Source organism: Typha angustifolia, chromosome 2, assembly GCF_048772165.1.
Source record: "Typha angustifolia cultivar Huaian chromosome 2, ASM4877216v1, whole genome shotgun sequence".
Taxonomy (NCBI): domain Eukaryota; kingdom Viridiplantae; phylum Streptophyta; class Magnoliopsida; order Poales; family Typhaceae; genus Typha; species Typha angustifolia.
In genome coordinates this window covers 7,430,128-7,444,292 of record NC_133240.1, presented here as the reverse complement: position 1 = coordinate 7,444,292, position 14,165 = coordinate 7,430,128, and the positions used below count along the sequence as shown (strand labels likewise).

Sequence of the window (14,165 nt, the reverse complement as noted above, 5' to 3'; positions counted from 1 at the left end):
GTGAATTCTTCTTTGTAAAGTTTCATTGCCTCAAGGCAATTCCTCGTCATAGCAGTTAATTCCTACTATGTTTCTTAAAGTCTACAGAACTAAAACCAAGTCCACCACATGGTTGTACATGATTGCAAATTGATACATTATTAACAGGAGCTAGTTGCAATTCTAAAAGGACTACTCCAGTTGTTTACTTAGCATTGTTATTCTGATTTAACTTCTTGAGGTCGTCAAGAACACAAGGTCTCTTCTCCCAATTAGAAGCCGTGGAGTGCCGTAGTTCACCTTGTACAATTTTTTAGATTTAATGAAAAATGTGAAACACACTCAAACCGAAAGCACTGCGGAATAAGTAGCCAAAACTTTCAATCCAATTCATCAATTGACTTTGACCTAATGTGGAGATTTATAGCACAATTTAAGTTCGCTTTGAGTGTGTTTCACATTGAATCTTTCGTTGTTCCATGAAGTCGCTGAAGAAATGATAGATAAAACTAGGAATGCTGACTTACCTACAATTAATTTGAGGAGCATTCAAATTAAGTTTTAGTTTTAGTTTTTGGCTTGTATTTCCTTCTTAAATCTCTTATTTATATGTATACCTTTCAAAAATTGTACCCCTTAAAACTCTTATATTTTGCATGGACACCCTTCAAGCCTAAATGATTAAGATTTTGACCTATAACTATCAAAAAAGTAATCTGAAAGGTATCCATGTAAAAGAAAAAAGAAAAAAAAAACACCCAAATATTAACTCTTGAGGATCACACATCCACAACAAAAGAACTCACTTTTCCTAGTTTAAGTTCTATTCTAAATAGAAATCCAACTCCATTTACCATTGCTGGGATTCGCATTGTGGGGTTTAGTTCATAAATGAGGACTAGAAAGAGATATTAAAATCCATGTGCTTGTTGCATTCTTCATGGCTATAATAAACTTCTCTGGATCTGGTCAGCAGATGCCTTTCCCAAATAGATTCCAGTAGCAGCAGATCTATCAAGTTAAAAAAAAATCACTAGGAAGGGATTAAATAATAAACTTATATATTGCTGCATTGTTAGATTTGAATCAGGAAAAAAAAAAGAGATATTAAAACTCTTGACCCATCTGGCAGTATGCATTCTGGAGTACTTTTTCCTGATCTTCTGTTCAACATGATTCATTGTTACCTAAAAAGCCAAAAATTGCACCAGATGATAACTTTGGGCTTTTTGATGAACTTTGTAGGCCATCTTTTGTCTTTTGTTTTGGTGCGGAGGAGGTTAATTACATTTAGATTCATATCTTATTGCTCATTTTTCATATAAACTCTCTCTTTTTTTAATGATATTTTGTTACCATCAATTATCTAATATCTCATACCACTTAGATGAAATCATCAAATGACCATTCACTCTCACTTGAATTTCTTTCAATAGAAAATTAAACTTACAACCAAAAGAAGATGCATTTGAAATGTTTTATTTGCAGAGATTTACTTATCCCAGATAGAAAGCCTTTGGTTCAAGAAATCAAGATGTAATTATCCCTCCAATTTCTTTTTCTTTGGCTCTAGTTAAAATTGGCTCTATGTGAAACAAACCTTTTTGGTAGACTAATGAGCTCCAAAATCATTGTCAGAGCAGTCATTCGGTGTTATTTGTAATCTAAACTAGACAAACGATAAACAAATAATTCTTCATTGCACATTCATCGACTAATATACCAGATTTATTTCACGCGGTCTTTTGATGGCCCTCAGACTGCTTTCATCGAGTTTCATTGTTCTTGACTATATAAACTACACTGTTTCAAGATTCGTGTTAATTGTGATGAAGCTATAGTTAGCACGCTAATATTTATGCATGGTTAAGTCTTATTCCCGCTTTCCGTTTGATATTTACATTTTGGTCTTATTATCTCGTCAAGCTTATAACATGTTAAAAGTAATAAAATTATCAGCTTAAATAGACTCTTTTTGCAAGTTATATTTGTAAAAACCCCCCCCCCCTCTCCTATATTTCTACTTTTGAACACAAAACCTACCATAATGGCACTTGCACAGTAAAAAAGACTTCCAATTTTATCGTACATTCACGAGAATCCTAACATATTCCAAATATATGAATATTTATTTCTGCACCAAAAACGAATCCCTAGTCCAAGTTTCTTTAACCTAACCTCCCATTTAGTACTTTAGTAATCCTTTTCTCCGATACAGCCCGGGTTAATTTATAGGAAAATTTTCAATTCACACCCTGTCTTTTCGCTGGTTATAATTTGACTCCTGCCTTTTTCATTAATCATATAAACAAGTAAACAACACCACCCCTACGTACTTACGGTGTTTATTGGAAGAGCACTCCTATCCATATAGTAGTACTTCACCATCCAATTAATTTAGCCTCCAGACTTGTGTGCTAGTTTTATTTTATGAACCACGTATAAAGAGAATAAAAAAATATAGTTTGTATTTCTAGCGATTTTATAGAATATCATACACTTTCAGCCCTTTGACGGGAGGAGAGAAATATAATAATATAAGGTGTAAGTTGTTAAATGAGATAAAAAAAGAAAAAAATTATATATAACACCCTGCTTTATAATATAATTATGGTTTATTCCGTATATTTTCACTATTTGTAAATCAAACCCTTTGATTTAGTGAATATATGTAGAAAACACCCTATGTTAGATTTGAACTAATAATATTCTTTTAAGTAGAAATATTTTATTTTTAAAATGACTAAAATACTCCTCGTATGACTTGGTTGAGGGTATTTTTGTAATTTACTTAGTTTAATTAACTTAACTTGGAGATTTAGTATTTTTTTCATATATTTATTAAATTATAGGGCTCGATTTATAAATAGTAAAAATATAGTACGTAAATTATAATTTTATTAAAAAACAAGGTGTTATATGTATTTTTTTTATAAAAAAAATTGACGCAAAGCGACCTAATCACCGACCAATGTCTTGGCTGGCAGTGCTACGAATTGAGTTCAGGAGCCATGTGCTACTGAGCCCATGGCACGTGACCATGTGATGCCTCTCACTTAATAATCCATCCATACATAACATAATGCCATGCAATCCAGATAGACAAAGAGAGGAAGAACATGGGATTGATAAAATAAATCCTAACCATACCATCCATGACAAGAGCTGTTGTCTATCCATCTATGCATGCATGCATAATAATAACAAATCTGAGACCCGCAAGATATGGGTGATGGTTGCAGGCAATCACATGTGCATGCCGCATCATAGATGGGCCATCATCATCATGCATCCATCCTATTTAAGGCACCACCAATCTATATTGCTCCCATTCCATATCACACAAACACCACACAAACACCTAGTACTACTGCATTTATATACATGGAGATGTGTCTCTTCTCTCATCCTCTGATCATTGTGACGATGATCTCGATGTCGATCGCCGCCGCCGTCGTCGAAGGGTTCGCCCCGAGCGGGTGGACGAAGGCCTCCGCGACGTTCTACGGCGGGAGCGACGCCTCCGGCACCATGGGTATGATAACATTCTCTTTACAAACGTTCTCTTTCTCAGTCGTTGGAAATATACCAAGGTCTGGATCTCAACCTCAGTGGATCGTTTTTGATGAACAGGCGGCGCCTGTGGTTACGGTAACCTGTACTCGACCGGGTACGGGACGCGGACCGCCGCCCTAAGCACGGCGTTGTTCAACGACGGAGCTGCGTGCGGGCAATGCTATAAGATCATGTGCGACTACAAATCGGACTCCAAGTGGTGTCACAAAGGGGTGTCGGTGACCATCACTGCTACCAACTTCTGCCCTCCAAACTATGCACTTCCCAATGACAATGGTGGGTGGTGTAATCCTCCTCGTCAGCATTTTGACATGGCCCAACCTGCGTGGGAAAAGATTGGGATCTACAGAGGAGGGATTGTGCCAGTCATCTATCAAAGGTTTGGCATCCTTATCAATATATCACATATATAGAGTGACAATCAAACTGTTTTTCTTTTTATAAAGTTAATGGACTAATTTATATGGATACAATAGAGTTTCGTGCAAGAAGCACGGTGGGGTGAGGTTCACGATCAACGGGCGGGACTACTTTGAGCTGGTACTGGTGACGAACGTCGGCGCGGCGGGGTCGATCCAAGCCATGGATGTCAAGGGATCAAACACAGGGTGGATGGCGATGTCAAGGAACTGGGGAGCAAATTGGCAGTCCAATGGGTACCTCAACGGGCAGGCACTCTCGTTTAGGGTTACCACCTCTGATGGCCAGACGTTGGTGTTCCCTGACATTGCTCCGGCTAACTGGGGCTTTGGACAGACTTACTCAAGCCGTTTGCAATTCACCTGAGAAGGACTGAGATGTTTGGGGCTACAAAATTGGCAGAGGCGTGCCTAAAATTTGGCTAGTTGCCCGCCATCCTTATATAATTATTACTATAAAAAGCTCTGTGGTTTTTCTTTCTTTTTTTTTCTTTTGGGTGAGGAGGTCTCAGCTTTCAATCTTGGCTGCTCCAACTCAGAGTGAGCTAAGAGAGAAAAAAAAAATGTCGGTAATATTTCCGGTGAAGAAATAAAGTTGAATTTAGATATTAGAAGACCAATATTGGGCTGGATATTTATGCAACTAATATTGTGTATTTATCCAAATGTTAAACTGATTATTAAAAAAGAAAGGATTTTATTTATTGCAATTAGCCATCTGAAGGATTTTTATTCCTTAGGATCAGTCGACTTGCAAATATAACAAAAAGGAGGCTTTTTCCCAATAAATTTGTAAAATAAATGGTTATTTGCATTAAAAAAAAACCCTAAAATGATGATTGTGTATTTTGTTCTTTTTTGTGTGTTAATCCTTCTAAAAATCCTTTATTTACGTGTAAGACCCCTCTATACACCTCAAAAAACTTAAATTTTATACTAATACTCCAGAAATCATAAAAGTTAACTAACAGTTGCCAATGGGACTTGACTTGGATGATCACTAGTATTCTTTCTTAGTGCTAATAATTCTTTAATTGTTACCCAGAGGTGAGCTTACAAACTCTGACATGCATCCTGATATTTTCTAAACCAAAAGAGCTCTGACAGTTTATGTGAAACCTCTTCTGATAACAGAGCCAAATAGCATAACGAAAAAAAAGGTGACAATAAATATATTTTATCCTCTCATATTATTATTTTAATTAAAGTAAAATTATAAGAATTAAACTTAATAAAATAATAATTCAATAGCACATCATGGGGATGTAGCTCAGATGGTAGAGCGCTCGCTTAGCATGCGAGAGGTACGGGGATCGATACCCCGCATCTCCATCAATTTCAAATTTTTTTTTTCTTTTCTTATTTCATTTTGCTCGCTATTGTTAAGACAACTACGTTCGAGAAATGTTAGTTGAAAATGAAAACTACCCACTCACCCCTCCTCCTAAATAGTTTCAAATCTCAAAAATGCAAATTAACTTTCAAAACTAGATTTATTTCATGAAAGTAAAATAATAGGGATATTTCTATCTCAACACGACAACACCTCATCTTTTGACATTCTACCTCCATGGCCTCATTAGTGAGACCATCCATGTCCACCATCAGCTTTACCTTCTTTATCCCCTTCACTTCATTGCTCGTTGTTGATACTAGTGTTAACTCTATCTCTTCATCTCTGGGTGTCTCTACCACAGCCTTGTGCTTCAGTGTTGAGGTTGGATTTTTATTTTGTCTCATCATTATATCTTGTTTAGGGATTTGTTAAGCCAAGAGAATTCATCTTTATTCTGAAGTTATTTTTTGGTTCGTCGCAATCTCCCTCTCTTAGCTTTTGCTTTTGTTTATGGTCTGCTTAGGTCTACTATGATATTGACGGGACCCACTTATGCATGTGTATGCACATTTAGAGATAATAATTGGACCTGACCTGTCTATGCCCGTCTGAACCCACTCGATTTTAACTAGGTATAGGTTAAGCATTTGCTTGTCTAGCACAATCTATCATGCATACCTATTTCTATATTTTATTAATACAAACAACAGATATTTAGTAAACTAGATATTAATATATAATTACATATATCTAAAAGATAACTTAAATATCTTTATAGAGGCTCGCTCGACTCGATAAAATATATTATTTTTTAAATTCGACCAATTATGCTAGATTTATTATGCCCGATTTAAGCCTAATATTTCATAAGCCAGTGGACACTAAAGGACTATAGTATTATAGCTTAATCCGATCTGAGTAATTAATGGATTGAGCCGTGAATAAATACTTTTTAAGTCTGGACAACTTGAAAAGTTTGGTCTGGCCCACTTGATAATTAGGTTCTATGCACATTGAAGCTTTTTACTACACATTTTTTTGTGTGGGGTTGCCAATGTTGGCTAAGAAGAAATGTTATTTCTAAAAACATTTACAATACCTCCTATAATAATTGCTTGTGAGATTGTGTTTCAACTAAGTGCGCGGCTTGTTCAAAGTTCGTAGCCCTTCCTCTCCTTTGCTTCTAATGTATCAAATTATAATCATTTGCTAAGCTTAATGAATTGTCCACGAACATTCTATTAAAAAGATATCTAAATCATCCTTATTATTTTTTACTTATTATCTAAATCACTCCCATTCGTTAGTTTTCTTTACCGACATTAACCATGATGTTGAGTTAAAGGAATGACCAAATACTTTTTATTGGATATCATGTTAAATATGACCTAATTTTATTTATACAATAACTGATAAAAGTAGGGTCGAATTGGATGGAGTCGGGTTCACCATTTGATAAATAACATACCCCTATATTAATTAGCACGATCTTTCTTTCCAAATTTTATATTATTGCATCACCTTACCTTAATCTAGACGATCGATTTTATCGATGGTTCAGATCCTAACTGTAAAGGGCATAGTTAAAAAATAAATTTTGTGATAAATATACTATGACCTCTTAAACTTTGCATATTTTAATATACACTTAGGGCTGTTAAGCTTGATGAGCGGCTCGAGCTTGACTCAGATTCGATTTGGCTGAAACTCGAGTCAAAGCTGAGCTGAGCCCGAGTCACTGAAACCGGTTCAAAATTAATATCAAGCCGAGCCAAGCCTAAACTAGAGCCAACTCGCTCAGGCTCGGCTCGATAGGCTCGATAAGCAATATTGTCTGACTTATCATCCTCACCCTCACCTACCCAATTCTCACCTATCATCATCATCACCCACCCCACGCAACCAGCTTACCCTCACCCATCCGGCCTCCTCTTCGTCAACCTCCATTAGCAAGCCCTTGCCACCTCCTTCTCTCCGTCGACCTATATTAGCAAGCCACCACCATCTCCTCCCTTGTCGGCCTCTATAAGCAAGTCGCCACCACGACACCACTTCCTCCTCTCTGTCGGCCTCCTCCTCCTTCACTCTCTTTTGACAACCTCCTCCTCCATCGGCGTTGGGCTTGGCATTGGCCTCCTCCATCGACGTTGGGGTCAGCATTGACCTCCTCTTCTTCCTCCACTCCGTCGGAATCCTCCTCCTCCTCCTCTATTGACCATCTCCTCCGGCCTCCTCTATCGGCATGTTGTCACCTTCTCTCCGTCGACTTCCTCCTCCATCGATATCCTACTTCTCCTTCGACAAGCCGTCACCCATGCCGCCATCGCCTCCTCATCCTCTAATCAAGCTCGGGCTCAGCTCGAGCTCGGCTCGAGTTGAGCTAAATCGAGACTGAGCAGAATTATAAAACTTGAAAGTAATTTCGAGTCGAGCCTAAGCTAGAACCGGCTCACTCAGGCTCGGTTCTTTTACACCCGTATATATACACCATTTCATTTTTTTTACACAATATTTTCGATAAACTATAAAAATCTCTCGCAAATAATTTATCTTGGTCTCCCCAACTCTCTCGAAAAGGCATAACCCTCTATCTCTCTTGATTGTTCTCGCCCTCAGGATAAGAACTTTATAGGGCGGTCGGATGCTACATGGCGCAGCTCCAACACGAGTGGAGCTAGCGTTGTGTTGTTTGTGCACCCATCTTCTATTTGTAAGGGGTTCGCCTCCTTTCTGTTGCACTATTCTAATGTGTTGCATGGAGAAGCTCAAGCTCTCCTTCTAGCCATTAAGGAAGCTTTGAAGTTAGCCTCCGGTGAAAAAATTTAGATCTCCGGTGACTACCGGAAGCTAGTCTCATCAATCAATAGCCCACAATTGGACAAGGTGGATTGGATCATTCTTCACTTGTCTCAGAATGTCGAAAATGGATCTCAAAAACCCCTTTCTTAATGGTTTTGTTACACCAGTAAGAGTAACAATGCTATCGCAAACTGCCTTGCTAGGTTTGCAGTATCAAATCAAGCTTGTAAGGAATTGATTAACCCTCCGATCAACTTCCATTGTAAGCTTACTTTGAATAAATGATATAGTCTCTTGGACTAGTTTCTTTTAAAAAAAAATAAAAGATTTTTAAAGGGTTTATATCCACAAAAAAAACCCTATAAATGTTCCCTAAAAAAAAACGTCTTATAAACACCTCATCTCTCGTTCTGTGTCACGTACCTACAACCTACAATACCTAAACTTATACTTAGACACCCCTACTCTTCTTTAACTCAAATTAACGTCTCTCTCTCCCCCCTCTTCTTCTCTCTTATAGGTTCCAGTTCCCCTGCATCCCTCCATGGCTCCATTACTCCACTCCCAAGTTGAAGTACGTACCACCGCATTCAAGTACCCAATAACGCTACTCTCTCATGATCTCTTCCCTAGATTATCGCGTACCTTTCCAAACTCCATTTTCAGATATCTACGCGCCGACCTTTCCCTGCTAACCATGTACTCCATCTCTCTATCAGGAAAAAAAATTAAGCCCAGCCCAAGTAACAGCATGCTTATCTTCCTTCTTACAGCTCTAGCTTCTTCAGGTAAATCTAATGGGCCCAAACAGTGACATTCTTACATAGCCCACATAAGGTATAGTCTTCTTCTTCTCCTCCTCCTTTATATCATGCAAGCTTTTGTGCTTGGGTTGAGAGATAAGAAGGTTATGGAAGCAGAGGTGAGCTCAGGGGAGAGAGCTCTCTCCTCATATGAGGAGGTGGGAGTTTGTTCACTTGAATGCTATCAAGGGGAATAGTTTGTATTGCAAGTCGTAAGGGCTCCCTTCCTGTCTTTCCAAAGTTTAGTGCTTCTCTGATGGCTTTGAGAAGTAATAATTTGTACTTGAATTGCTAATGCATTTGCTATCTATCACTCCTCTCTTAGATCTCTGGATTTGTATTAGTTAATGTACGCATAAAAATGTAACTGCTGTGTATTTTGTGGAATTTAAGGAATATTTTTCTTCCTTTTTGTTTTCCGTTATTTTCTTCCATTATTTAAAACGAAATTGGATGGATTTTGAGAAGTACCTGGAGGATCCGTCGATCAGAACATTAACGGTGTTGATTAATCGTTTGTGCGAGTCTTATACTTCGCCGCGGTGTAACCTAAAGCTGAAGTCGCCCGTGTGGAACTTTCTGGAATTTGACCTATCTTCCGTCTCAAGCCATCCTCAAAAGCCCTAGCAAAACCCCACCTTTCTCCTTCCTTTGAAAGCCCTAACCCTAGCACTAATCTCGTCGTCGGGAATGGCGTTTTCCGGGCGGATGAAGGAGCTCATGAAGAAGTACGGCAAGGTGGCCCTGGGCGTCCACCTTTCCGTCTCCGCCGCCTCCATCAGTGGACTCTACGTCGCCATCAACAACAACGTCGACGTTGAGTCCATTTTCCACAAGGTCGGCCTCTCCTCCGGCGTCCAAGAGAAGGAGCCGGCCGCCGGCGCTGGAGAAGGTGGCGGAGACCCTGCCGTGGTCTTGGACGGCTACGATGCGCCGTCCCCCGAGAAGAGACCGAGGAACAGGACGGCGGAGCTCGCCGCATCCAGCGGTGGCGCGCTTGCCCTCGCGATCTTGTGCAACAAAGCGCTGTTCCCGGTTAGAGTTCCGGTCACGATCGCTCTCACGCCACCCATAGCTAGATTTCTTGCGAGAAGAAAACTCCTCAAGACTCAAGTATGAATCGGTATCGCTTCTTAGTGTCTTTTTTTATCCTTTTGTCCGTTTGTTGAATAACTGGGCATGGCGAAAGGAGAAGACTGCTTCCCATCTAAGGAATTAATATCTTATTTGATTTAGGCAGTTTCGAATAGAAAGTTCACATCTTAGTATGATTCCTTGCTAAAACACGAGTCCTTTTGCTGCAATTGTTAATTCAAGTCTATTTGGATGCAAAATATTTGCCTTGTTATATATTTGTGATGTTTAAGTAATTTCATTGGAATTTTCTCAGGTTTAAGGAAGCTATAATAGTATACGATGCTCGAAATATATCTAATCTACATGCTTCACTTAGTGGTATGGATGTTTCGTAGATGGCCTTGATTTGATGGATGCGAATGCAACTGCATAGGTGTAGTATCTTATTTGTCTGAACATTTTTTCTTGATGAAGTTTAATCCTCCAATTTGTTGCATATGCTGGGATTCTTAGGCAGTCTTTTCCTTCCTATTTTACTCTTTAGGTTTGCTCTTGCGTTCGTTTTTCTGAATTTTGAGCTAATCTTCTGGATATTTCGATGAAACCTTTGAATCTTTTCTTGGAAGAAAGACCATAATATCTAAAGGAAGATTAAGACTTTGTAGACTTTAAGAAAATAATTCAAATAAAATTGAATAAAAGAATTTGATGAAGTATGTTAATGGAAGGGCTATTGGGACTGGAAAGTTGAATGTATGCTTGACTTTCTTGGAGAAATGGTTGCATATCTTTCCCCGAGTCCTCAATGTGAAGGTTTGGAATAAGATTTATCCAAGTAGTAGATGATGACCCCTAATTAGTTATGAAAGTGTACTGCTGGCTTGGATATGTTGATCATTTTATCACCATTATATTCTGTTATTTGGGTTCAAACCCTTTTCCAATTCAAGAAAGTCATCTAATTGATCCCTGGTATACAGGATCATTAAAGTAGTGGCTTCCCTGGTATGAGTTGAGAAGACTTAGTTTGTTTAGTGCTTCTTTTATAACCAGTGGATGAAATATAATCAAGTTTCCCCTTTGCCACTGAGGTGCCACAGGAAGCATTTTAACACCATGACTGGGGGGTATCACACTATCAACTATAGTTTATCTAAATTGTGTAGGAAATATTTATCAGCCAAGTCTTAATACCACAATTTTTATAATTTGCATCCTTTGTGGGAATGGAAAGCTCAACCTGTTGCTTGGTTTATTTATTCAGGGATAGGAACATACGCAATCGGAGATTTCCAAAAGACATTTGCCAATTCAAACTGTCTTGATGTTGGAGAATCATTAAATTCTCCCCTAAGACATCTATTAGACCATAATGAGGTGCAAGTTTTGAGTTAGGTGTGGGCAGCCTATGTATGGATATAATAGGAGCAGGAAATGCAGGTGACTTTTCAATCTCATGCTGATAAACAATTGTAGTTAGGTCTTGTGTGTCTAGTTGTCAATATCATTCTGAAAACTATATCTGTGCTTTTGATGTGTTTTTTCTGCCAATTAATTAGGGTTATACTGAGTAAGATTTTCTTTTCCCCCTCAAAGGAAGGATCTTAATATTATTAATTTTGATCTATGTGCTCTTTTGTGTTGAATGGAGATAGCTATCTTTTGGAGTTGAATTTGGAGAATCTAAATCTAAGATGTTGTTTCATATGTATGCTTGGTTGCTTGTTTGTATTGTTTTTTGCATGATCTAATGGTAACACTTCAAGTTCAGATTCCTCGACTCTTTTCCGAAATCTTTTGAATAATTGAGAACTTGTTAACAAAGAAACCCTTTGCTTTATTGTTCTCTCAAATGACAAGCCAGAAGTTCTAAAAGATGAAACAACAAATTTCATCTTATTCTACGTCCACACAAACACACGAGTCATGCAACACAACGTTAAAGCTGATTGGCTTCAGCAAATCCAAACATTGAGTAAGCTTATTCTTGGCCCTTCATCTAACCATTCTGCAGTTCAACCTTACTTCTTGTCCACCAGGCAAGCTGCCCATCTTGATGATGGACTTGACAAATGCTTCATTGAAAGCTTCTTGTGAGTTAGCATATAGGGAAGCCAGCTCTTTTGTTCTGCGATGTGTTAGAAGAGCTTCATCTGAGGTGAACAAGCTCTTTCCTTCCAGGAGCATCTTGTAGTAGACATTGTCAAACTTGGTCCCCGTTGAGTCCATGGTCGAACCTGCATTCCTCGCCTTGTTATGTTTTGGACATACCTTTTGCAGTCTCGCGGCGAAGGTTGGATTCATTGAAGGATCGATGTCATGGGTGGCGTCAAAGTTGTGTATTCTGTTCTGGAATGAGGAGCAATGAGCAAACCCTATGGTGTGTGCTCCTGCAATAACAGAACGGTGCAAATAGTATCTTGATTGATCATGGGAAACTATTCAGGGAACTCCAAGAAACAGGGTACCTGCTTTTTTCTTAACTTTCTTTTGTTCCGTTTTGAAATAAATCCCTTTTATATTTTCCATGGAAGCTTACAAAGGTTAGTATCAACAATTACCTGAGAGTGTCACTAGATCTTTTGTAGACAAGCCCCTCTGTGAAAAGCTCTGCTTCAGTTGAGAGAAGTTGAAGGTAGGAGGTGGTAATAGTTGTGTGTCACTGGCCTTAGAAATCCTCCCATCTTTCCTTCCCTTTGGAACCTCCCAAGTTGGACCACCAGACTAAATAACAAATAGTAACAATCTCTTAATTACAAGTGTCATTAAGTTCTTGAAATCTGATGCAATTTTTACCTAATTTATCATGTCGAAAGGAATTATGAGGAGCATCAAGCTTAATTTCACTCACTCAAGAATCTTACAAGGAAGGTGAAGCAAAGTATTCGATCAGCACAATTAGATAGCATTATGAGGAAACCACAAGAATAGCATCAAAAATATTGACCTCCATTCAAATTGTTAGGTGATTGCTTGCAGCTTACAAGTAATAGACAATCCATTAATTTTCATGGCCTAATTATTCTTGACCTGTCATTAAGATATTGATTAAAGTTAATGATTTTAACATACCAGAGCTACTGCATCCCTTGCAGCCAAAGCAACTATATCTGCACATGAGACCACACCTGGGCACATTTCCTCCACTGCCTTCTTAGCATTATCTATCACATAGAATGCATGCAGTGACATGTTTGGGGGTCCATCCTTCTCTGCTTTGTTATTCTTCGTTGAGTCAAGTAGCACTGAGCCATCACAACCCTTCAACAAAACAACCAACTCTATTAAATTTACAAGTTAAAATACAATTTGAACACTACAAAGTTTTTTTTTTTTTTTTTTTTTGTGCATATTTCCATGAAGACGTAATCTTATTATCGAATACCAAAATCTACCCTTTGTTTTCTTGTTAGTTTATTAGCATTAATATCAAAGTATTCCATTTTCTTGATCAAAATTCCCAGACTAACGGTAATGAGATAATGACAATAAGAACAAAAATGTAAGCTGAAAATTAGGAAATTCCCTAATATAAATGACATATATATAAATACAGAGAGAGGGCTTAGAGAGACCCTGATGAAACAATCATGAAAATGCATGCGGAGCAACGCCGCAGGAACCGTCTTATCGTTCATGGCCGCTTGCCGAACGGCCTCCGTCACGGCCTTCTCTGCATGGGGGCAAGTCTCGGCATAGTAATCTACACTCAATCGATTACCACTAACATGAAGAAGGGATGAAATGAGAAGAGAAGCAAAAAGTAGTAGCAGTGCAGCCATTGTTGAACGTCTAGCTCTCTGATGATGTGTTTATGGTGATGAGATACTGCACTTGTATATATATATAAGTGCAGACTAATGGAGTTGTTATAGTTTGATAAATTTCGGCATAGATAAAGCGTTTGGTGAGCAAGAATCATGATAATGGAGTAGTGTTTCTTGAAGCCTTTCCTCATGAACTGTAGTTGTTTTTCTCATTGAAGCATATGAGTTAAGCTAGTGCTGTAGTTTCTTCTCCATTTTATTTTAAACTATGCATGGTTGATAAAAGAACCATGTGATGAGAGAATCTAAACTTCTTTGTGGGCAACCAAGTGGATATAATATTACTTGGGCTACTTAATATTTTTGTCGGTACCAAGATCAAATAGAAGATGAAGAATTAGATGGAATT

At 38.3% G+C, this 14,165-nt stretch overlaps 3 protein-coding genes and 1 non-coding gene across 5 annotated transcripts; 3 read left to right on the top strand and 1 right to left on the bottom strand.

The window, feature by feature from the left end:
• Positions 1-3,326: 3,326 nt before the first annotated feature.
• On the top strand, positions 3,327-4,588 carry LOC140770167 (expansin-A11-like). The gene is made up of 3 exons (XM_073111212.1): positions 3,327-3,514; positions 3,613-3,934; positions 4,032-4,588. Exons 1-3 carry the CDS (start codon positions 3,364-3,366, stop codon positions 4,339-4,341), a joined length of 783 nt encoding a protein of 260 aa, XP_072967313.1. The 5' UTR covers positions 3,327-3,363; the 3' UTR covers positions 4,342-4,588.
• Positions 4,589-5,233: 645 nt separating this feature from the next.
• On the top strand, positions 5,234-5,306 carry TRNAA-AGC (transfer RNA alanine (anticodon AGC)). Its single transcript has one exon. It is a non-coding gene; the product is annotated as a tRNA-Ala (tRNA).
• Positions 5,307-9,500: 4,194 nt separating this feature from the next.
• On the top strand, positions 9,501-11,677 carry LOC140776579 (uncharacterized). 2 transcript variants are annotated; one of them, XM_073120331.1, is made up of 2 exons: positions 9,501-10,035; positions 11,254-11,677. In XM_073120331.1, the coding sequence occupies exon 1, from the start codon at positions 9,603-9,605 to the stop codon at positions 10,029-10,031; it is 429 nt and encodes a 142-aa protein (XP_072976432.1). In that variant the 5' UTR covers positions 9,501-9,602; the 3' UTR covers positions 10,032-10,035; positions 11,254-11,677. The 2 variants fall into 2 exon arrangements, with proteins under 2 accessions (XP_072976432.1, XP_072976424.1); XM_073120323.1 differs by having other exon boundaries at positions 9,503-10,025.
• Positions 11,678-11,807: 130 nt separating this feature from the next.
• Positions 11,808-13,806, bottom strand: LOC140776570 (peroxidase 64-like). Its single transcript, XM_073120313.1, has 4 exons — positions 13,565-13,806; positions 13,062-13,250; positions 12,551-12,713; positions 11,808-12,379 (listed from the first exon to the last, which is right to left on the bottom strand). The coding sequence occupies exons 1-4, from the start codon at positions 13,769-13,771 to the stop codon at positions 11,985-11,987; spliced, it is 954 nt and encodes a 317-aa protein (XP_072976414.1). The 5' UTR covers positions 13,772-13,806; the 3' UTR covers positions 11,808-11,984.
• Positions 13,807-14,165: the final 359 nt, after the last annotated feature.